The sequence below is a fragment of the Falco punctatus genome (genome assembly GCF_963210335.1).
Source record: "Falco punctatus genome assembly, chromosome: 10".
Taxonomy (NCBI): Eukaryota; Metazoa; Chordata; class Aves; order Falconiformes; family Falconidae; genus Falco; species Falco punctatus.
In genome coordinates, this window is record NC_137590.1 from 15,980,975 (window position 1) to 16,004,372 (window position 23,398).

A 23,398-nucleotide genomic window follows, 5' to 3' on the forward strand; every position below is an offset into this window, starting at 1 on the left:
CCGACCTCCCCGCACATACTGGGAAGGCCGTGCCCCCGTTCACACGCACCGTGCATGGTGAGCAGTGCAGAGAAGCCTTACACAAATGCCACAAACCCAAGTATCTCCTGAGAGAAAGGTCTTTTGCCATAAAACCAAAAATCTCTCCTGTCTCAGCAGTGTGATGGATGGGGAGTGGAGGTACTGAGCCAATCCTTAGGTTTTTTTGTTTGTGCTGCTGTTGGATTTCATTCACTGGCTTTCAGTCACGGAAGGCTTGTGGTCCTCAGCCAGAGCGTCTGTAAGCACAAGGGCCACCTGTCCCTCGGTGACCTCCTGTCCTGGAGCCATCTCGGCCGGCGGTTGCTTGTCCTGAGCATTGAGTGCTTTTTCCTGTTCTCAGCAAGTGCTGGAGCCTTGGTCTCTGGCTCCTCCTCATCCTCTGAGTGCCCATCCCTCCTTTGTTCTTTGGGGGACGTGGCTGGCTGCGACCTTCCATGTTACCTCAGTTAATTTTGCCGGATAGGACGGAGAGAAATGGGGCAGGAGACCGTTAAACTGCCCTTCCCATGAGGATCACTGGCAGGGGCGATGAGGTTTTCCATGTGCACCAGGGTAGCTTTCCTCCTCCATGGCTTCATCCAGTGGAAATGTATTGTACTTAAATCTTTTATATCCTGGAATGATGTGAAAGTTGGACCGTGTTGACTGTTACCTCGATGTGCTGTAACTTAAAAGCAGCCCGTGTGACAAAAATACAGCTTGTGGTTGTTTGCACTAGGTCGTGAGCTCCGCAGAACGTTTAACCCAGTTATTTTCTGTTGTACCGAGCGAGGAAGGTTTGGAAAGCGGCAGGGGGCCCGGTGCCCGCCGGCCCTGGCAGGAGGAAGCGCAGGGCCGGGTGCCGAGGGACGGTGCTGGACGTGACGAGCCTTCGGGGGGCGCTTGGCTTCGCGCTGCCGGCGCCCGCCGGGCGCACCCGGGGGTTCAGGGTGTTCGTGGGGTGGCAGCGGCCCCGCGGGGGGTGCTGTGTGCCCGGGCCGCGCTGGGCAGGGGCTGTGCGGGGGGCCCGGGGGGGCTGTTGTTGGTTTTAGTTCTTAATAAAACCCCCGATGCCACCGGCGCGGGGGCCTCCACGTGTGGCGCCCACCCTCTGCGCATGCGCTCCCGCCCCCCCGCGTGACCCGCCGGCCCGCGCCGCGCCTGCGCACTGGGGCACCATGACGTCCCGCCCGCGCGCCGGTGGCGGAGGGGCGGGGGAGCGGCGGGGGCGGGGCGGTGCTGGACGGCGCGGGGAGCGCGGAGCCCCAGCCCGGCCCGGCCGCGCTCCGGCCCGGCATGCGCCGCAGCGCCCGGGAACATGGCCCGGCGGAGCCCGCCGCGCAACGGCGTCGGCGGCCACGGTACGGACTGGGCCGGGGCGGGCGGGGGGCACCGATTCCTCTCGGGTAGGTGGGGCCGGAGCGCCCCCTGGCGGTGCGGCGGCGCCCCCTGGCGGTGGGGCGGGGCTCGGCGCTGCGCTCGTAGCCGCTCCGGCGGGGGGGCCGGGGGGCCCACCGACCCCAGCCCTCAGCTCGGGCCGGCCCGCAGCGGCCCGGGGCGCGGGAGCACGCTGGCCCCGGGGGCAGCCGGGGCTGCGCTTTGGCCGCCGCCCGCCCGGAGGCCGGGCCCCTCGGGCCTGCCGTTGCCAGGCTGACGGCGCGGCGCTCCGGGGGGCCATGCAGCAGCGCCGGGGTCGCTCGCCGTGCGGAGCCCCGGTGGAAGCGCCGCCGCCTGCGCGCTGTGCCGGCCGTTGGGAACGCGGGGCCGCTTCCACCCCGGAGCCGCGCTCGGGGGTGGGCGGGCAGCGCTACGGGCCGCGGGGGTCGGCGGCCGGCCCGGCCCGCGGGCGGGAGCGGCACCGGGGGCCCGCCCGGGAGTCCTGCCGCTGCGTCCAGCCGCAGAAGCGCCCGCAGACCCGGGGACCTTCCGTGACGGTGCGGCTTGCGTTCGGTGCCGTCAGCCCCTGCGCCCGTGTGTCCCTCTGCCCTCCCAGGCGGGACCGGCACCGTGAGTTAAGGTTTGTACGTGCAGAAGAAGGGTTTGAACTGGAGTTTTTGGTAACAGCCGCAGCCGCTGCCGCTGTGCATTCAAACGGTGGAAACATCGGGGTGTTGCTGGTGAATCTCAGAAGAGGAGCCCACAGTGCCTGCGCTTTCCTTCGTACTATGAAAGTTCCTTGTGTGCGATCAGGAGTTTCTTCTTCCATAGGCTTTGTCTGCTCCTTCCCGAGGCTCCGGTGGGTGACAGCCCCGTGCCTGCGTGTGGCAGGGGCAGGGAACGGCCAGCTGAGCGGGGCTGGTTGCTGTTCCTGGTCAAATAACTTTGCTTGCACAAGGGGCAGGAAAGGCAACAACAGGAAATTGTGGTCACTGGGGGAGCCTTTAATGTTACCAGGAACATGGGGGGCACCTGCAGATCTGTCATAGGTTGTTACAGCTTTTCATCTAAAAAGTGTTTAAACAGAACACTGGAGACAGCATCCACTGCTTGACCTACTTAGGGTGGGTGCTCCTGGGCAGCGGCTGTCCTGGCGTCTCCCGTTCAGATGCTGCGGGAGGCAGTGCTTCCAGCCGGGTGGTCCACGTGGTCCCCCAGGAGCAGGGAATGGGCCGGGGCAGCACCGAGGCAGCACCGAGGCAGCGAGGTGCCACGTGGGCTGAGGAACACGCTGCCCAAGTTGCTGCGGGGAGGGTGCGGCACTGAGAAACAGCTGTTTCTCCATCAGGATCCTTTTAATTCCTCCCACCCCAAATCCTATTCAGACATGTTCCTTATCGAACAAATCCTGCTCGGATCCCAAGAGTAGTCAAACCTGTTGAAAAAGCTTCCAAGGTAAAGGCAGCGTTTGCGGCCTCATGCTGCGCTCCAGCCCCACAGCTGCTCAGTACAGCCGCCTTAGCGGAAAGTCCTCCGGTGTGGGATATCGGTGTGGGATATCGGGTGGCTCCCAGCCGCCTCTCTCCTTCCTTGCATGAGACAGCGGTAACAAATACCACAATGCAGTGTGAAATAGTGTCACTTCTCAGCTCCCCAGGAAACCCTCTTGTGTCCTGTAAATGCATTTAACCCATCTGAAACCAGAGCACCGCGTGCTTTGTCTGTTATTCCCTTCCCTACCTGCCCTCAAGTTTGTGTGCCGTACAAAAGAGGAGTATTTGTTTAATACCGGTAACCTGCTTGAATACTAATAGCCAGCATAGTGTTTGTTGGGAGAGAAGTCAATGTGCTTGTGATTCGTTAACTCTGGTGTAATTATGTCCTTTTTTTGTGATGGTTGCTGTCAATGGAAATGCTCAGACTTTTCCCTAGGATGACTGCATCCAGGAGCTGCCGTCTAGCTGGGAGTCCATAGGAACGTAAAGTTTGGTCTTGGGAAACACTTGATACCTGAGCTGGCAGCTGCGTCAGAGAGCAAACAGTTGCGGGATGGCTCTGTACAGCTGTCACAGTCCTGAATGGAGCCGTGACCTGTTGGGGTGTGTGGGAGCTGAGGGTGAGGGGTCTACTTGGGCAGTGCTGGCGGCTCCTGTGCAAGGAGCAGTTTTAGATAGATAGATAGATATAAGCAAACTCTTTACCAATAATTCTCAAAAAGTGATACAAAAATACAGTATAATAACACAGCCTTCAGTGTATAAAACTTGCGGTTACAGCAGGAGTTTCTAGAACATAAAATCCCAGACAAGTTACTGGGTGAAGTGGCAAGAAAGTGAGCTGTGGTCCAGCCAAGCGGTGGCCTCCCAGGGTGGGACCAGCGGGGTGGATAGGGAAGTGGGGGGATGCCCTGTGAGCCATAGTGCTGAGCTTGTGGAGATGGTGACAGTCAGCTGGTGGGTCACCCACCCGGGTCATACCTAGCCTGTCCTGGCAGAGCGTGTGCCGACTCTCCCGTGTCATCTCCCTTGTGTGTGTGACATCACTGAGTGGATTTTGCCCCCCCTGATCTGACTTGCTGCCCCCACCCCCATGCCAGTGTTGCCTATCAGCTTGTCTCTTTGTGGTCTTCTTACAGACTTCGATTCTAAGAAGAAAAGAAAAGTGGCAGAAATTTATCAGGCTCTGAACAGCGACCCCATCGATGTGGCTGCGCTCAGGCGGATGGCAATCAGTGAGGGGGGGCTCTTAACGGATGAGATTCGTTGCAAAGTGTGGCCGAAGCTTCTAAGTGTTAATACAGATGACCTGCCTCCTCTTCCAGGTATGGAACAGCCTGGACTCAGGTGCTTTGGAAGAATTGCTCGGTGATATCCGTGCACACTAGAGGAAGGATCGCAGAGGCTGGAGCATGTGCTTTCCGACCAACTTTTTCCCTGTATGCACTGGTGTGTTTCCCACCAAGCTCGTGTGCGAAGGGGACTCATGCTGCAGCGTGAACACTGTAGCTTCATGCACTGGTTGTATGTAAATGGCAGATTTGGAAATACTTAGCTTTCTAAAAACATTTCCATTGTGCCACAAGGGTGTTATTATCTTTAGTGACAGTGATGGAAATTGGTTCACCTTGGATGTGGTTGGTGGGGCCCTGAGCAGTTAGCTGGCATGTGTAAGTTCATCTGCAGCAGAAGGTACCAAGCCGAATTTTTGTTGCTGCCATGGAGAGGTGGCTGTGCTGAGCCCTGGCTTGGCCGAAATGCTTCCGACGTGTCTCTTGCAGGCATAGATGAAGCAGTTTGTTGCATGAAGCATGTGTGGTGTTTGGTCAGAGCAGAAGCAGGGAAAATGACCTTCGTGATGAGGTACCTGCATAGGTTTTAAACCTGAGCAATGCAGAAGCTTCAAGTCCTGTAGCTTTTACAGTCCCCACAACAGATGTTATTGTTGTTCCTGAATCTGGCCGTTCAGAAGTGTGCATCCCCCCACGTCAGTCAAGAGCTGGATTATGTTAGGTGATCCGAGCTGCTGGAAGACAACACTTAATTTCACATGATCCCATAGATAGTTCTATGTGCCAGCAAATTCCTTTCTCTTCTGTTGTAACTGTCTCTAGCTCCCTGTGGAATGGGGTTTTCTTCCAAATTATTTCTATTTAATAAACTATTCTTTGTGATCTCCACAGCACATCATGCCTTGCTGCTGCTGAGTACACTTTGAATTGCACAGCAAAGTTGGGGAGCAAAGATGTTTCCAGGAGTGCTGGGAGCAGTGTCAGTTTAGGCGGTTTTTATGTATGTTGTTTGAAGAAATAGTAAGTCTCGTTGCCTCGTGCTGAAGTGCTGTTAGTGTTAGAACGTGCGGCAGCGCGAGTGAGGGGACAGGGCTGGCATGTGATGTATGAAAAAGGGGACGTACGATGGGGTGCTGTGACTGTGTGTGCAGCCGCATCCTCCTGCCTTCAGCAGGATTGCTCCCAGCTCCCTTGCCCAACTCTCTTCCTGGTACCTTTGCGCTACCCAGTGTTAATTATATTCCTTTTTCTGAGCAGGAAAGGAGCTGCGAGAGGACAATAAAGATTACCAGCAAGTGTTACTGGACGTGCGGCGATCCCTGCGCCGTTTCCCACCAGGTGAGAGGGGATTCTCCTCTTCCCACTCTGCAGGGGGAAGATCTGTGCCGTGGGGCTCCTCCTGGTTCTGTCCTTACTTGGGGGGGTTTGCAGCAGGTGATTGTGCTGAGAGCCTGACTTCTTGAAAGCCTTTCCTTGTGAGCTTACAGCAGCTCCTTCACGCAGTGAAGCCGTTCTGCAGCTATCAGTTTTCTTCAGCTGCCTGCGCCACCGCCGGGTTTTGGTGTGGCTGTCCCAGTGCTGTCCCCACCCTGCCGAGCCCCTCTGCCGGCCCGCTGGTACCGTCACACAGCTGCAGGCCCAGAGCCCGTGTGTCCCTCGGCTGTTGTGAACAGGGTGACGTTAGGAGAGGTTGAACGCTTGAGAAATGTACCGTTTGCTTCAGTTTGGTTTAGGCTGTGGTCTAGCTCAGCGGCATGGAGCGTAGGTTTGTCAGTGGTTAGGACAATTTCTGGTGTAAAACAGTCTCAAGATTGGGTTCATGCACTAAATTTAAGAGAACTCTGAACCTTTAAAAGCAAACTGGTTTTGCAGTTGTTTAGTTCTGATGGGTGGCGGGTGCCTTGTGCTATTTATAAAACACGTAATCCAGCAGATACCTAACTCTGCAGAGCAGTTGTTATTTCTGGCCAGAATCTGCTTCCCTCTTCTGCTGCTTTTATTTTGCATAAACAGTCGATTCACTCTTACTCTGTTTTGGGTGCAGATACTGTGTGCAAGCCTGATTCTTGAAGGGTCTGCTAGTACAGATTTTTTTGCCCTTGAATGGCAGCCTCCTGCCTATTTTTAGACACATTAGTGAAGCAGGGGAAAAGGAGAACTTTGTCATTGCAGGATCTCTGCTGGGACTTTCTGCTTGGCCTTTGGGCATTTTATCTGTTGACAACTGCCAGAAACTGGCTGCAGCTGTGCATCATGGGAGCAATGTTTTTCCTGTGACATCCTGTCCCTAAACACATGTTGTTAGCAGGGGACCGATACAAAGTTGTGGTGATGGAGGCCTTGCAATCTGATGCAGTTGGCACAGTTTCTGTGAAAATGGGTCCTGTTTAATTTTTTCTAGAACCCCTGGGAAATTAAAAATGATTAAAATGTCCTTAGCAGCACTGGATGTGCAGCGCAGTTCGCTCTGCGCAGCACTGTACAAACATCAGTAAACCCTGCTCCCATCCTCCACGGTGACTTCCCCGTAGGTAGGAGCACTGCAGCTCCAGAAATTAAGCAACCTACCAACTGGCTGGTTTTCCCTGGGCCTTTGGAGTTCTGCGGGGCAGGATTAGGGCTTGGGATATTTTTTTCTGCTGGTTTTACCTCCCTCCCCTTTGCACCACATCTCTTGGGATAAGGCAGGTGGGTCCTCTCCTTGCATACCGCAGCCGCGCTTGCTCCCATGGCAGGCACTGTAGGCGATGCAGCCTGTCCCACCGCTGCCTGGTGCTGTCCCCACAGGGATGCCGGATGACCAGAGGGAAGGGTTGCAAGAGGAGCTCATCGATATTATCCTCCACGTCCTCAAGCGCAACCCCCAGCTGCACTACTACCAGGGCTACCATGACATCGTGGTCACCTTTCTCCTGGTGGTGGGGGACAGACTGGCCACAGCTCTGGTGGAAAAGCTCTCGACGCATCATCTTAGGTATTCAGCAGACTCAGCTGGAGGAGGGGAGCCGCCTGCATGTTCTCAGGTGGTGGGGACACCGTGCAGGTGGAACTGGCCTGGACGGGGAGCCTGGGAGGCAGAGCCTTGGGCCGGCTGCCTGTCACATCCATACCCAGAGGGGTGCTGCGAGAGAGCAGTGTGACCACACAATAGCACGTGGCTTTGCAGGGAGTTGTGCTCTGGAGAAGGGATAATTGAAGGCTGTCAGTTAATTTGTAGCATCTCTTGAAGTTGAAAAAGCCAACATGTATGCATTATTCATCGTTCTCTGGCCGTCTCTGCTGTTGGGGCCTCTGCAGCTCCTGGGGGCTGGCTCAGTACGGTGCCTCCCACTTAGTCGTACACTGCCCTGGACAGCGTGGTGGATACCGCCTGTGTCCTGAGCCCCAAGTCAAGTGACGCTCCTGTTTGTGCACTGAAATGAAAACAAGCCTTCAGCTGGGGAGTGGTTTGGAGGAATTCTCTCTCCTCTCCCAGACGGGGAGTTGGATTTTGGATGCTGGAAAGGCTTTGCGGTTCACGCATGCACTGCAGCAAAATAAGTGTCAGCTGACACCAGCGTGATTGTCTGGGTCCGGGTTTTCTGGGCAGATCAGCCCTGCGTATCCCAGGCGAGTAGGAAGGAGGCTACCCCAAGCAGGCAGAATTCCTTGGGGCTGGGGGCCACTCTGCCAGCAAAGCTGTTTATTGCAAGTACTTTTACTTACCTTCTGGCTGCCTCGCTGGAGGGAGAGCTCCCTGACGTGGTTGCTTAACAGAGCTTCTTTTAAATCTTTCCTTAGGGATTTTATGGACCCAACAATGGATAATACCAAGCACATCTTAAATTACCTGATGCCCATCATAGACCAGGTGAACCCTGAGGTGCATGACTTCATGCAGAGGTACGCAGACGTTCCCTCGGAGCCTCCTTGCTCTCCCCTGCCAGTCTCATGTTACTGTTCATGGGGCCGTTTGCACCAGCATGTCCCCAGCTAATGGTGACAGTTTGAAGCCACGTGACATCCTGCTTCTGAGCAGACCCAAACCCCTGCTGCCTGTCTTGAGGGGTTTTGCATGGTGCCGTCTTCACCCCCCCCAGGGGTTTGCAGTCCATGTTGGAAGGGCTGAGGGGTTGTGGGCAGTGTCACACAAAGCTGCCACAGCCGCTTCACATGCCCAGTTTTGTGGCTGGTGTGACCTTGCTGTAGTTTGTTGCTAGTTCTGTGGAGAATTCCCAGGTATTAGTCCAGGCAGATTAAAGCAGAAGCAGGAAGGTAAGTGGGAAGGTTCAGTCCAGAGTCCTTTTCTGGGCAAGTGTCTGTTACCTTTCATGGCCGGGATGTCTTTGGGTACCAAACTGTGATTACAAACTTCCAGAAGTTAGTAAGCCTTTAGGGTGGAAAGGAATCTGAAAAGTTGACTGTGCTGCAGGACTTTGAGGGTCCTCGGGTGTCCTGGTGTGCCAGGCAGCGATGTGCTACATCACACGTTCAGGCTCTCCTGAAGGCACACCATTTGGACCTCTACTGTGGACCCCACTGGATGTGAGACGAGTAGTGGCAATAGTTTGCCCTGGGACTGTATCAGAGGTGCAGCTGATGGATCTGGACTGAGCTCTGAAGGCTCTGCTGATAGCCAGTTCTATTTCCCCTCCCAGGCGCGGAGGTGCGGCGCGGGGATCGCCCAGGAGCATTTCAGTGCTGGTTCCGAGCTGCCCTAACAGCGCTTTCTTTTTGTGCAGCGCGGAGGTGGGAACCATCTTTGCTCTCAGCTGGCTGATCACCTGGTTTGGGCACGTTTTGTCTGACTTCAGGCACGTCGTACGATTATACGATTTCTTCCTGGCTTGCCATCCATTGATGCCCATTTATTTTGCTGCTGTGGTAGGTATCAGCTGGGATGGCAGGGGGATTAACTGAGCCGGCGTGAGATGGCTGCTAGTTCAGGGCCACAGAGAGGGGCTGGCAAGCCCAGTGCTGCTGCTGTCCCCACTGTCCCCAGCTCTGCAGGGGCCCCCCAAAGCCAGTGATGTCCTTGGTGATGGCAGAGGGCAGGTGGGATCTCGAAAAGCTTGGTCCAGCCCGGGAGCGTCCAATTGTGCAGGCTGTTCTGGTTCAGTGCTGCAGAGGCAGCATGACCTGGTGTTTTTCTTTGCGTTCATGTGCTGGCTGTGCTGCAGGGTGCTTCTTGGGTGCTGGCAGCTGGGCTGGCTGGGTGCAGCCCTGCGCTGGGCAGCCATCCGCCCTTTCTCCTATGAGGGATCCAAACAAGTCTGTTTGAGGGCAAGTCATGGAGTCAAGCTACTGCTGAGATTCTACCTGCATCTCTGACCTGCAAGTAGCAGGCTCTGCCCAGAAGACAGAAGTAACTGCCCAGAAAGGGGCTTTTTGTGGCCTCGGAGTCTCAGGAAGGGTTTGGCATTTCTCTTCCCAGATGAGGAATGCTTCACGGCAGTGTGTCCCCTTGAGGAAGGGCAGGTCTCTCAGCCGGAAGCAAAATGTTTTTCTCTTCTGGCTCTGAAGTGAGCGCCAGTGAGTGACAAGGAGTGGTCCCCGCTTCCCCAGCTGTCCTCATGCTCTCGCTCCTCTCTGCAGATCGTGCTGTACCGGGAGCAGGAAGTTCTGGACTGCGAGTGTGACATGGCCTCAGTCCACCACCTCCTGTCCCAGATTCCACAGGACCTTCCTTACGAGACTCTGATCAGCAGAGCTGGGGACCTTTTTGTCCAGTTCCCACCATCCGAACTTGCCAGGGAGGCCGCTCAGCAGCAGGCTGAACGGTGAGTGTGGGGCAGCCCGTGTGCCGCGTGCTCTCTGCATCCCCTCACCAGCTCCTGCTTCCACGTGAAGATCTTCCTCCCTAGCAGGAGGCCAGTCCTGAAGGTGAGCTGGGGGCACTCCTTGACCTGTTTCTTCTCTTGCAGAACTGCAGCTTCCACTTTTAAGGACTTTGAGCTGGCATCAGTGCAGCAGAGACCAGACACTGTGTTGAGGCAGCGCTTCAGGGAGCGGCTCCGAGGGGAGGAGCGGACGAAATCCATCTTGACAAAGCCAAGGACCAACCGCTTTGTCAAGCTGGCGGTGATGGGGCTGACGGTCGCGCTGGGAGCAGCTGCCCTGGCCGTGGTGAAGAGCGCGCTGGAGTGGGCACCCAAGTTTGAACTGCAGATTTTCCCCTGAAGTCAGAGGAAGAGCCTTCCCTATCACCACGTCCTTCCCTGGTGGGAAGGGGTGACGGCTGATGAAAGGACGTGTCCAGAAACGACTTGTCTGAAGATTATTTTTTATTCTCGCTGCGTCCAGTGACGCTTTTGGCCTTTGTGACAGAGACTGATGGGAACCAGCCCAGCAGGATTGTTCCCCACACCGATGCTCACCTTGTTCTCTCCTCCCTGTGCCAGGGTGAGCAGACAGGCACTGCCACCATCTCGTGAGGAACCAGAGGTATGGACGAGCCCAGCTCTACAGGCTACGCACAGGTGACCGTACGAGTGGAGAGCTGTGTATGGGCTATGCCAAAACAATCCCACATTCTCTGTTGGGGATAATTAGTAGGAGTGAGGGCAGATCCTTGCCTGGAGGAGAGTGTCACGGCAGGGTTTGGCCTAGGTGCGTGCGTGTGTGGGGGCAAGGGGCCGTTACACTCCTGAGGAACACAGGGCAGCCCTCTGGCTCTGTATTGCTCCCATCCGCAGGCTGCCAGCCTGTCCTGCTGTCTGTGTTCAGCTTTACCAGTGGTCCAGCCCTTCCCTTTCCTATAGGCAACCTCTGAGTAGAGCCAATCCTTTCACAGCTCCCTGTCAGCATCCTGCCATAAGGTTCTGTCCAGCGTATAACACTCCCTGGCTCTTTTTGCTTCCTCATCTTTTGCAGCATGATCTGTTTACAGGAGGGAAGGGCAGGGGACAGGAGCACACCCACAGGATGGCCAGAGGGAGCTTAGCTCTCGGTTGCTGGAGCTCCTTTGCTGGCAGTAGCATGACCGTATCTTGGGCCTGCTCACCCTGCCAGAGGTATGTGCTGTCATGTGCCAGATTGCATCACCACAAGTCTTAGCGGCACCATAAACACCCATTGCGGACTTTTTTTACAGCTCTGGAAGCAGGCTTTAACACAGAGAAAGGTTTTTTCCACCTTGGGAAATGCTTTGCACAGGACAGAAGTCATTGCGGTAGGAGATCTGTCATAAATCTCACCCACAAGCTGATCAGACTTCAGCGTCACCTCTCAGAATAATGCAAGTGAGGGAGTTTCCCAGAAAGGCCACCTCCAACCCCTGCATAGCTCCTGGCTCCCCACCTGGTCCCAGTGACAGTCCTAGCGCTCTCTGCCCTCCAAGCTAAGCAGCAAATCCTTCTAGACAACTTGGTGTCCCACTGAGACAAAGCCAATAGACAATATATGCCTCTACCTCTCCCCTGAGCTGCTAAACCTCCCGCAAGTGCCCTTACCTGTCCCTGACTGCTCCCACCCAGCTCCCCCGCCATTGCTGCATTGTGCCCAAAGCCATCTGTGCCGTGCCCAGGGGCTGCACCCCTGAAAATTAGGTGTTGGTTGAAGAGTTACGGATTTCGGGATAGAGCAGAAAACCCACACCCTGCAAAGCTCAGCACCCTCCTGTCCCAACCCCCTGCCTGTCGGTTAATAACTGCCTCTGGGTGAGTTCTGGTTTGCCCCACGGGGCCCTTGCTCTCGGGGCGGCTGTGCCTTTCGGACCTGGGCAGAGCGTGCAAGCAGTCGTCACGTCTGCCCCATGTTTCTGTACAGCTCTGAGCAGAGGAGTTTCCTTTGCAGGCTGAAACCCGGAACATGTTGCATCCGCTGTGCTGCACGCAGGGCAGTGAGACCCCTCTGCTGCCCACCCGTGCCAGGGTTGGCTGTGCCAGTGGTGAGAGCCGGGGGCTGCTCACGGGTCTCTCCCAGTGCGGTTGAAGGCAGAGCCTGTGCCGGGGGCAGCAGCGGTGCGAGGCCGAGTGCTGGGTGACTTAGCACTTTAGAAACTTGTGGTGCAGGAGAGTCTGTGGTGACCTGGGGGTGCTGCTGGAGGTCCTGGGACCCCTCCATACACTTCCCCCACTGCCCCAGAAGTGGCTGGAGCACCTCCAAGGGGGACACCCCTGCAGCCCCCACACTCTCTGGCCATGATGCACTTTAGTTCTTGCGTTGTCCCCGAGGGAGGAAGGGCCTGGGAGGAGACGGTCACTTCGGGTGCTTCAGTTACTCTGTACAAAGACTTATACATACCCGTGTAAATGCAGATTTGTACAAACCCTATAACTGTAAAATAAACAGTTACTAAACACGCTTTCTTCCCTCCCCCTGTGCTAGCAGGGGCTGTGGTGTGGGGCCGGAGGTGCCAGATCTGCTCTCATGGCATCCTGTAGCCTGGAGTTGGCACGTCCCCTTCTGCGGTCACCAGCCCGCGTGGCCTCACGCCCGGCAGCCCCGTGGGGAGAGAAGCCGGAGCAGCGCCAAGCAGCGTTTGCGTGCCCCAGTCGCTGTTCCCCTTCCAGCTGCCTACCTTTGGTTAAGTGCCAGGACCTGCGCGTGCCGCTGGCTCTCCGGGACACCCCGCTGCCCCGATCCGTGGCGCGGTGGGCAGAGGGGGGCTGGAAATAGCCTGTCCTCCTGCCACTTCCGCACCCGGGCCGGGTGCCTGGCGGCGGGAGGGGATCCCGGGCACCGTGCCCGGCAGCGGAGGCCCAGCCATCACCCCTGTCCCCTCGCAGCCTCCAGAAGCTGGGCTCCACTGAGCCGGGGTTGGGAACGGGCTCTGCTGGGTGGTGTGAGGCCGGTGGTTGTGTGTGCGCCGGATCCGGACAGGGCTTCCCTCTCCGGAAATTATTTTCTTTGTGGTGCTCAAAGCCCTTTGGGAGGGACACAGAGGCCCCCGGGGTGTGGGGGGCTGCTGGGGGCTTGGCAGGGTTTTGGAGGGCAGAGGGTGAGCAGGGCTGTGTGTTTACAGTGGGGGGAGGCCTGGGGAGCCAGCAGAGCGCTGTTCCTTGCACCGTGTGCCTTTGCACACTGCCAGGGCTGGAGCCCAGCACCAGCCAAAGGGTTAAACGGCCCTGTGGGTACAGAGCTGCCACAGGCTCTTCCCAGGCATGTCTGGGACCCGGTGGAGAAAAGAGCCCCGGAGGAGGTGTCACACGTGTCTTTTACTTACCCAAAAAAAAGCACAAACCGGGACATGGGGGTCTGTGCAAATGCCCAGGTCATTCCCAGGTGCTGTTGCACGGATGTAGTGACTTGGCACCACTTGGCACGGCTCAGTGCTGTGCTGAGGGTGGGGGCTGCGGCTGGGCTCAACCCCCCTGTGCCTGCATGCCTGTGCCATGGCAGCTTTGAAGGCACAGGGCCGGGCACCCGGAGCTGACGGCGCACATGGAGCCTCTGCGCAGCATCCTGGTCTGGTGGCCTCCCCCTGCTGCAGCCTCCAGCTGTGCTCCTGGGCACCTCCACTCCCGGCCCTGGCGCCCTCCTCTTCCTCTCCTGCTCACCAGCACCTCCAGGCACTTAACTGCAGCTCTTCCCCCCTGTCCCTGTCAAGGAGTGGTTGCCTGTGCCGAAGCACGCGGTGCCCGTACCTGGCAGCTGTCCTTGGCCTCGGTGGATCCATGCACAGGATCCAGCAGGACGTGGGGCCCGATCCACTGGGACCGGTGGCGCATGGGGCTGGGGGTGCAGGGGCTTTGGCCTCACTGGCTCAGGGCTGTCCTGGGGCTTCGCCAGCCACCTCCTCCAGGCTGGATCTGGGCTGTGCTGGGTGGCCACCCACTCCTGTCGCATCCTGTCCCTCCCTGCTGTGGCTGGTGCTGCTGTGAGCCCAAGTGCAAGATCCCAGCTGCCCTGCCTGCGTCCCTGCCCCGCCACCCTCCCCCTGCATGACCAGCATCGGCACCTCACAAGGGCATGGAGATGGGCCCCTCTCCCACTCCCCATCCCCGCCTCGCCCTCCCACCCTGGTCCCCAGCTGAGGGGATGGCTGCTGCTGCACCCAAGCCTGCCCAGGGTGACCAGGTCCTCCAGCCCAGGGTTATTGGAGCAGCCGTGTGCCACCAGCCAGGTCACTGCCGCAGCATGGACATGCTCTCACCCTGATGCTGCAAGAGGCAGCATGGAGACATGCCAGCATGCCAGGCCACCAGCCATGCCGGTCTGCAGGAGCCCCTCGGCTTCCCTGAGGACAGAGGGCCAAGCCAGGGGAATGAGAGGCAGAGTCTGGGGCCCTGGCACCCCCATGGTGCCCGCTGCCGGCAGGGGTGGGTGCCCCCAGGGCCACACGTGCCAGGAATACATTATGTGTGTGTGTTGCAACGTTCCTGTGGGGTGATGCAAGGCCCTGGTGGGTCCTGGCCTCAGGGAGACGTGGGACAGGGGCCTGACAGCACCTGTTTGAGCAGCAGTGATGGTGGTCTTTGCCCCCAGAGTGATGCTGGTCCCCAAGCACGGTGGGGCTGTGTGACGAGGACCCTCCTGCTGAGACACAGCAGCACCCTGGTGTGCAGGGGTGTCCCAGGGAGCTGAGGTGGCAGTGGCCAAGGCAGGTGGTGCGCAGGCCTGCACCAGGCTGGCAGGAAAGGGCACACTGCTGCATGTGCCCCCACACACCGTGCCCCCAGGGTGGGTGCCCACCACTGTACTGTCACCCACCAGCAGCAGCCTCAGCAGCCTCCAGCAGTGAAACTGGGCCAAATGGTTTCATTCCCAGGTTCTGATCCCGTTCCACACCAAACTGAACGAGGTGCTGCTGGCGGTGGGGGCAGGCGGTGGCCGTCACACGTAACCTGGTGCTCACGGGGGTTTGGACACAGACACAGCAACAGCCATTGAGCCACCAGCAAAGGGATTTCTTGGCAGCTTTTACTGCTCTGCGGAAGCCGGGGTGCAGGGGCCGCAGGGCCAGGGGATGGCAGGACATGGTGGCCATGCCAGGACTGAGCCAGATGCCCTGTAGTGCTGGCCACAAACCAGCTCCAGGTGATCCAGCTGGTTCCAGGGAGCAGCACAGCTTGGCCCCATGCCGGCCATCACCCATCACGCCCCTGGCCCCAGGTGCTGGGCCGGGGCTGGATGCCGTAAAAGCAGGAGGTGTCAAAGGGCATCGCTGTCCCCACTGGGCGGCAGGGGACTGTGGCGGGGGGGCTGCCCCACAGGATGGGTGAGAGCTGCTGTTCCTCTTCCTGGGGGCAGCGCGGGGCCAGCGCACAAGAGAGGAGCCCAATGGCTGCCAGCGCCCCAGCCACTGCGCACAGCACCATGCCCACCAGCCAGCACATCCCCAGTGCGTGGTTGTACCGCACCACCTGCACATCTAGCACCACAAACTCCTCCACCATGATCCCCTCCAGCTTTGGGGGCACCAGGGAGCCAGCAGCCAGCGTGGCAGCCCCCACAAGCAGGAGCAAGGTCCCTGTGAAGAAGCTCGCCTGGGGACAGGGCCACCCAAATGCCATGGTGGGATGCACCCCACGCAGGATGTGGGCAGGGGGAGGCAGGAGGAAGGGTTCTGGGGTCTCTTACCTTCCAGATGAGGGGGGGCCAGGCTCCGGGGGTCAGGACCCATCCCTGTCCCCGTCTTCACTGGACCTGGCCCCAGTACAGTCCTCATAGAAGAGGTGGAGGTAGGAATGGACCCCATACCACTTCCCCTGCGCCACGCTGGGCCCGCGGCCGCAACTGCAGTCCAGCTCACAGGTGGGCATCAGGCCTGTGGGGCACAGGGGGAGTGGCCCAGGCTATGGGGAGGGTGGCAGGACCCAGGGACCCACAGCCACCCCCCTCCTGCAGCAGCACCCACAGGGGCTCCTGCCCTGGCCCCGAGGTGCACGTGGGGGACAGGGCACCGGTGCTGGCTGCATCCCCCAATGCAGAGGTCATTGCTTGTGTTGGGGAGCACAAAGAGGGATCCCAGGAGCTGCCCCCCACCCACTCACAAGGTTCTGTCTTGGCACTAGGACCTGGCTGGGGCAGCGAGGCCAAGGCCACATCCTCAGGGTGACTGAGCACATCACTGCCCGTATCCCGGTGGGGCTTCCATATGGGATGGAGAAGGGGACCCCCCGCCTTGCACTGCGGGGATCTGCCCGTCCTGGGCCGCCTCCAGACCCGGCACAGCCCCAGCATGGCCCCCGTTGCCGCGTTGGCAGGATGAGGCTCGACATCAGGCCACCGGCAGCCGCCCAATCGGCGGCGGTGGGAAGGAGGAGCGGTGGCAGGGAGGGACGCAGCCACCCTTGGGGTGGCCAAGGAGCCGCTGCCTTCCGGGGACACGGGGACACAGCCACCATACTGCAGGGACAGGACCACCGAGTCCCCTCCCGGGGGATGGGGCATTGCCATGGGAACTGCCTGCTCAGCCCTCGCCAGGGTGCCCGCAGCCTGGCGTTTGCATGTGTGTGCACGTGTGTGTGCGTGTGTGTGCACATGTGTGTGTGCGTGTGCATGTGTGTGCACGTGTGTGTGCGCGTGTGTGTGCGTGTCCATGTGTGTGCACGTGCATGTGTGTGTGCGTGTGCCTGGGGATGTGTTCAGGGCTGTCAGCCCGCAGGAGGGGGGCGGGGGGGACTGGGACCCTTTCGGTGCCGGCCGCAGCGCTGAACAAAGCCCTGCACCGGAGAGGCCTCGCAGGGGGACACTGCCCACGGGACTGGCTGTCCCCCTGCACAGCCCCAGCCTGGGTGTCCCCAGAACCGGGGACGTGTTTTTCCCTCTGTCCCCACGCAGCAGCAGGGCCCTTCTTGCATGCAGGGGTCTGGGAGGGCCCAGCCTGCCTGGTGCTACCAGCCTTTGGAGGGGGGGCTCATCCTGGGGACCACCCCAGTGATGCCCATCCCTCTTCTTCCCTGGGCTGCCCCCACGCCGTACCCCCTGTGTCCCCCCACACAGGCTCAGCCCTGGCCACACCCCAGCCCTACCTACTCCCCACTTACCTCGGGGGCGCGGGGTGTGGGGCAGAGGCCTTAGCACATCCTTCCCCGTTCCAGTGCTGTCACCAACAGCGGTCCCTCTACTGTCCTTCTGTCCGGGAGGGATCCCATGGCACTGCCCATGGGTGGGCAGCCAGGCCCCAGCTCCCACACAGCCCCACCACTGCCCGTCCAGAGGTGGGGAGGGGAGGGGGGGCTGTGCTGCGGCGGGGTGGGGGACAGAGGGGGTCCCTGGCTCTGCCTGTGGAGCTGGTGATACGGTGCCGGCAGCCGCCACGCGTGGAGCAGAGCTGGGCCGGCCGCAGCGTGGGCACGTGGCTGCATGGGCAACGCCGGGCACTGAGCACCAGCCCATGGCGAGGTCAGGGGGGCAGCGGCGGTGGCCCCGGGCAGGAGCCTGCTGCTGTGGCCGGGGGCTGCCATCAGCCGGCACCAGAGCATCACTGCCCCCGCGGCTTCGGGGACCGCAGGTCCATGCTGGGTGCTGTCCCAGAGCGGGTGCAGCCCTGGGCTCCCATGGGGCTGGGGGGTGTCACTCAGCACAGCCACCCCCACCCCCGGGGACAGCTGGGAAGGGCTGGTACCCGGGGATGCTCTGGGCTCCCCTTGTTGCCGTGGCAACAGCTGCAGGTGGGGGTGTGTGTGACGCAAGTGGCGCATGCCCCCCCGTAGCCCCCCCACCCCCCCACCCCCACCCCGAGCCCTCCGGCGGGGCTGGATTAACGCCCCAGCCCCCCTGGCCTTTCCCCGCGGGGGGAGCTGCTGGGGCTGCGTGTGCACAGAGCGGGTACAGCGCACACATGCACAGGAGCACACACATGCACAGGCAAACAGGGAGCACATGCATGCACAGACACCTACACATGAAGCACACACATGCAGAGGCACACAGGGAGCACACATGCAGAGGCACACAGGGAGCACATGCATGCACAGGCACACATGGAGCACACATGCAGAGGCACACAGGGAGCACATGCATGCACAGGCACACACAGAGCACACACTGCACAGTGCATGCATGTGCACACACGCCAACACATGCTGTGCAGCCACACACCCCATGCACACCCAGTGTATGTGTCCAGCCTGCATACAATGTGCACTGCACACCACACAGGTGCTTGCACACATGCAAGGAGATGCACATACATGTGCACGCACACACACACAGACGTGCAGGCTCACACCCCCCAGCAGCGTGGCACGGCTTCGCGGGAACATCCAGCCCTCCTCAGGGGATGGTCAGTGCGGGACCAGGGTGGGAGCTGACGTGGGTGGGAACTGGATGCTCAGGACTGGGGACCAACATCCTCCTGGGAATACCACATCTCCCTTGGACCCCACATCCCCCTGGGGATCCCCATCTCCCTGGGACCCTGCATCCCCCTGGGAATGCCACATCTCGCTGGGACCCCACATTCCCCTGGGCACCCCCATCACCCTTGGAGATCCACACCCCCCCTGGAAGGAGCGAGGCAGCGCAGGAGGAGCCAGAGCCATAGGGAGCAGACCAACACACTTTATTCCATAATCACAACAGTCAGGATAACCGTTAGCCGAGTTTCTGCAGCACCGGAGCCAGCTGCATCACACCCCTCCGGAACGGGCCGCAGCTGGGGCTGTGCCTCGGCTAAAAGCCTATTTCTCCAAGACGACAGATACAGGAACCCTTCACTAACACAACACTACAAAGGTGACCCCGAGCGCTGGTGCCCGTCCGCAGGCTGCGCCGGGGCCCCGCCGGCTCCCGGGGCCCCCGGCCCGCTTGGCCGCCGCCGGGGCGGCTTCTTCCTGAGAGAGGTTTGGTTTATTTTTATTATTAATTTATTATTATTATTATTATTATTCGCTTTGTCTCTAGTGATGACGGGATGTCACACGCGCACGCACACACGCTCGCACACGCATGCCAGCCAGCACCGGGCAGCGGGGAGGCAGGGGCGCAGCAGGAGGGGTCTGCACGCTGGGGGGGTCTCTAAGAACTACAACCACACAGCACAGAAAATCCACCACTGTCCACAACGGTTCTCCCCTGACAAACACACCCAGCGAGTCTCGAGGAGGAGGCAGGAAGGGGACGCAGATGGGGACGGGGACGAAGCGGATGGTGTTGTGCTTGCGGCCAGGGCGGGGGGGGGGGGGGGCCCGGCTCTGGCTCTGGTTCTGGTGCTGACCCAGAACCTGCTCCTGAGGAAAAGTTTCACCTGACAGTCCGTGGAGGGAGTGCCCCAGCCTCACAGGCGATGCACAGCACGCAGGGGACTGCAGAGACCCCGGGCCACCCCTGTCCCCGCTGGGAACAGGGGATGCAGTCCCAAGCTGTGGGACCGGCAGAGCACATGTCTGATGTGGGACCCTCGCTACGGCCTCAGGCCCTGCTGATACCTGGGGGCTTTGGCTTCCCCACAGATGGGGATGGAGAGGTGACCTGTGGCCTCGGCACCTTTCCCAAGCGCCCCTGGCCACGGCACAGGGCAGCCGCGCACCCCAAGAAGGCACCGAGGTGCTGAGCAACATCTGTGCGCATCAGAGAGCCACGGGGCCACGGGAGCCCGTGGGAACCCCAACCCCAGCTCACACATGGCAGGGGGCTTGGGGTGCTCCTGGCACAGGGCTCCCTGGGGAGTGGGAAAGCAGATCCCCCCCCCCAGGGCAGCGGCAAGGCAGGAGCAGGCTGCCGGCATTGCGGCTGGCCTGGTGCTTATTTGGCTTTTCCACCTTGGGTGGGACTGGGTCCGGTGGGGAACGGCCGGGGGGGCAGGGACAGGGTCGCGCTCTATACGGGGGACATGTGTCTGATGCGTGATGCCCGCCTGCCTGCACAGGCTGGCACCCGCACCGGGGCTACTGAAACACCATGGCTAACGCAATGCCGACACACACACGTACAGCTACCGCTACACACCGACACATCTACAATGCTGATGGCTGGCCGTCAGGGGGGTGCCTGGCGGGGACCCCAAGGCCACCTGGGATGGGGATGGGGGACACCGAGCATCCCTGCAAAGAGCCCGGGGACACACCTCTCCCGGCATCACAGTGCCTTTCCCTACGGCTGAGCCAGGGCCACTGGCACCTCCGGCAGTGAGGCCAGGCAGGTCCCAGCTCTGAGCCATACTGGGGGGGTGCCAGGACCCTGTGTGGGGGGTGCTCTTCCCCAGGTCACAGCTCCATCCAGCCCCACAGCAACGGACAGGCACGGGGCCGCCTGTGACCAGCAGAACCAGCAGCCCCAGATCGGGGAGGCAGAGCCCCAGGGAGCAGGTGCCCCGCTGCCCCCAGCACCCCACTTCCTGGAAAGGGCCAGAGGGGCTCGTGCACACCCAGAGCCCTTGGAGAATCGGGGTCAGGGTAAACGTCAGAGGGTGCTTCAAGCAGCAGTCCCTGATGAGCCCAGGACGGCTCCTTCAGGTGCTGCCAGCCCCGGCCATGGCCATAGGGCTGGCAGCCCGGGGTGGTGGGGGTCCCCACCGGCACCCCCCACAGCACAGCCGTACCTGAGCGCAGCCCCTGCCCCACAACTGCAGCCCATGACTGCCGAGCCAGCACTGCGGCCACGTGCTCCCTGGCTCCGGAGGAGGTGGCTCGTTGCAGGAAGAAGCCATTAGGAAAAGCAAAGAAAAAGCCAGCTGGAGCAGCTGCTGCGGCTGGATCTTTCCTGCCGGGAATCTCCTTGGCAGCACTCTGCCGGGATGCCCTGCTCTTGGTGAAGCTGGCAGCGGGGCATGGCACAGCGATGCATGGAGGACCGTGCCAGAGCATCACCCACACCCCATGCGCTCACCGGCATCGCTGCCGCTGCTCTCAGCCCCATCTGGGTGGTTGCTTAAGGCAGATTTCCCACAGTATCCCTGCCCTCCTGCTCCCCGCCACCATCGCCTGCCACAGCCGGGCACGGTGGGACCTGGTTCCACTGGCCAAAGCGAGCCAGCCCAGAGTGGGTCCTGCACGGGCACCTGGTCCAAGGCTAAAATGGGGGCTGGCTGCTTCGGGAAGGGCTCATCCCCACCGGGGTTTGGGGTGGCTCCGGGCACGGACTCCCCCCACGGCACAGCCCCTTCTGCACAACCGCCTGGCGAGAGGCAAAACACAGCCTCCCACGTCCACGTGCGGATCACGTGTGTGCAACTTCGCTCTTCCCAAAGTGAGCAGTGGGGAGCGCGCGCCACAGGGAAAGAGCTGATCCTGTGGGACACCAACCCCGCAAAGCTGGGGACCCCGACGAAATGGGGCGTTGGGCAGGGAGGCATGGCTCCGCATCCCTCCCCAAGGGCTGCAACAACAGGGAAGAGGAAAAAAATTGAAGCTGTGCTTTAAATGCAGTCAAAAAGCAAAAGGAATTGGCCATTCCCAAAGGAATCGGGCGGGATGGGCACCGAGAGCCGGGGCCGGTGTGGGCGCTCTGGCTGCCCAGTGAGCGGGAGGGAGCACTGGGCAGCGCTGGCAGGGATGGGAGCAGCTGGGAGCAGCCATGGCCAGCAGCACCGCCACGGCCAGAGCCACGGGGAGAAGGGGCCAGGCACTGACAATGAAAACCCGATGAGATGTTTGCATTTCACGGGCAAATAACCGCGGCGGTCAGCCACGCGTCCCACGGCCAGGAGGCGAGAGCCAGACAGACAGACGAGGAGTGGGTGTGTGCCGGGGGGGGTAGGGTGAGCAGGGAGCTCTGCCTTCCAGCGGCTTCAAGGCAAAATACCTGATTCCTGCATGTAAACAGCTGGTTTCGATTCTTTTTTTTTTGTGGGTGGTTTTTTTTGTGGTTTTTTTTCTTGGGTTTTTTTTTTCTATGACCTGATTGTGGGGGCTGGGGAAAAAACAAAAACAAAAAAAAAAAAGAGCGTTACCTGCAGAGCACGGGACTCAGTAGGTAAAGACCAAGTCTGAGATGCTGGACATGAGCCAGTCCCCCGCTATCATCTCCGTCACCTCAGGCGTGCAATAGTCCGGGAACTCGAAGTGCGAGGAGCCTCCCCGCGGGAAGAGGTCGTGGTCCTTGTCGAAGACGGACCAGTCCAGGGCACCGCAAGCGGTGCTGGTGGGGGCGCGCCCTGGCAGGACCCCCAGCAGCTCTTCCTCCAGCTCCTCATCAGAGGAGCTGAAGGAGGAGGGAGGAGACCCGGCTGACATGGGAGAGGGGGACTCACTCTCCGGTGACCTCCCCGGCTCAGGGCAGGTGGCAGCGGGGCTTGGGGATGCAGGGGGCTCCTGGGGGCCATGCTCCCCGCTGGGTGCCAGGTGCCAGGTGGCTGTGCCGGGTGCCGCGGTGCGGTCCTCAGTGGGCACCTCTGGCATGGGCTCCTGGGAGGCGTCGGGCGGCTTGGCAGGCTGCCGGCGGCCGGCAGAGACACGGCCCAGCATGGAGGGCTTGATCTTCACCGGGAGCCGCGGACGGGACGTGCCGGTGCCCACCTTGCCCTTTTTCCGAGGCCGGTACTTGTAGTCGGGGTAGTCGGCCATGTGCTTGAGACGCAGGCGCTCAGCCTCCTTGACAAAGGGGATCTTCTCGGAATCGTGGAGGAGCTGCCAACGCCGGCCCAGGCGCTTGGAGATCTCGGCGTTGTGCATGTCGGGCCACTGGTCCATGATCTTGCGGCGCTCGTGCTGCGACCACACCATGAAGGCGTTCATGGGCCGCTTGATGTGCCCGCTCGGCGTCTTGCACCAGGCGGGTTCAGCGTCGCGGCTGGGCAGCGAGGCGCAGGGCTCCCGCCGAGCCTCCACGCCCCGGCCCCGTGTGCCGCGCTGCACCATGCCGGGACCCGGGACCACACCACCGCCTCCCCCTCTTCCTCCTCCTCTTCCTCCTCCTCCTCCTCCTCCTCCCCGCCCGCCGCCGCCGCCGCCGCCTCCCCGCCCGCCGCTACGCGCCGCGCCGCGCCGCCCCCATTGTGCGGAGCGGGCGGCGGCGGCGGGGCGGGGCGCAGGGGGCCGCGCCGGGGCCTGGGGGCGCACGGCGGGGGCGGCTCCGCCGGAGCGGCGGCCGCTGCGATGCTCCGGAGGGACCCCGAGCCGGCCCGGTGGCCTCCGCCTCCGGGATGCTCCGCAGCGCTCTGGTCCGGGGATGCTCCGCGCTCGCTCGGGGATGCTCTGTACCGGCCCAGGGATGCTGCACGCCGCGGGGGCTCCGCGCCGCCCGGGGATGCTTCCCCAGTGAAATCGGTGGCTGCTCCGGTGGCGGGGGATGCGGGGATGCTGCGGCGGGTCCGGGTCGGGGGGTGCGCGGGGGCGGTGCGGGCAGCCCAGGAGCCGCACGCCCCCCGGTGCCGCTCTTATAGGCGCCGCCGCTCCGCCCCCGCGC

General features: G+C 60.8%; 3 protein-coding genes across 5 annotated transcripts; 1 reads left to right on the forward strand and 2 right to left on the reverse strand.

Annotated features, from left to right (window-relative positions):
* The first annotated feature begins 85 nt into the window (after window positions 1-85).
* Window positions 86-12,467, forward strand: TBC1D20 (TBC1 domain family member 20). Of its 3 annotated transcripts, none has more exons than XM_080404331.1 (8): window positions 86-1,382; window positions 4,034-4,219; window positions 5,444-5,524; window positions 6,974-7,160; window positions 7,967-8,068; window positions 8,908-9,049; window positions 9,761-9,945; window positions 10,090-12,467. In XM_080404331.1, the coding sequence occupies exons 1-8, from the start codon at window positions 1,340-1,342 to the stop codon at window positions 10,343-10,345; spliced, it is 1,182 nt and encodes a 393-aa protein (XP_080260457.1). In that variant the 5' UTR covers window positions 86-1,339; the 3' UTR covers window positions 10,346-12,467. The 3 variants fall into 3 exon arrangements, with proteins under 3 accessions (XP_080260457.1, XP_080260459.1, XP_080260458.1); XM_080404332.1 differs by lacking the exon at window positions 86-1,382 and adding an exon at window positions 1,508-2,038; XM_080404333.1 differs by lacking the exon at window positions 4,034-4,219.
* A 1,365-nt stretch (window positions 12,468-13,832) lies between these two features.
* NRSN2 (neurensin 2) lies at window positions 13,833-17,473 on the reverse strand. The gene is given in 4 exon segments (XM_080404381.1): window positions 13,833-15,594; window positions 15,689-15,723; window positions 15,726-15,875; window positions 17,098-17,473. Coding segments are annotated over 4 exon segments (936 nt in total). The 5' UTR covers window positions 17,450-17,473; the 3' UTR covers window positions 13,833-15,195.
* A 1,127-nt stretch (window positions 17,474-18,600) lies between these two features.
* Window positions 18,601-22,938, reverse strand: SOX12 (SRY-box transcription factor 12). The gene is made up of 2 exons (XM_080404367.1): window positions 21,945-22,938; window positions 18,601-21,803 (listed from the first exon to the last, which is right to left on the reverse strand). The coding sequence occupies exon 1, from the start codon at window positions 22,849-22,851 to the stop codon at window positions 21,961-21,963; it is 891 nt and encodes a 296-aa protein (XP_080260493.1). The 5' UTR covers window positions 22,852-22,938; the 3' UTR covers window positions 18,601-21,803; window positions 21,945-21,960.
* Window positions 22,939-23,398: the final 460 nt, after the last annotated feature.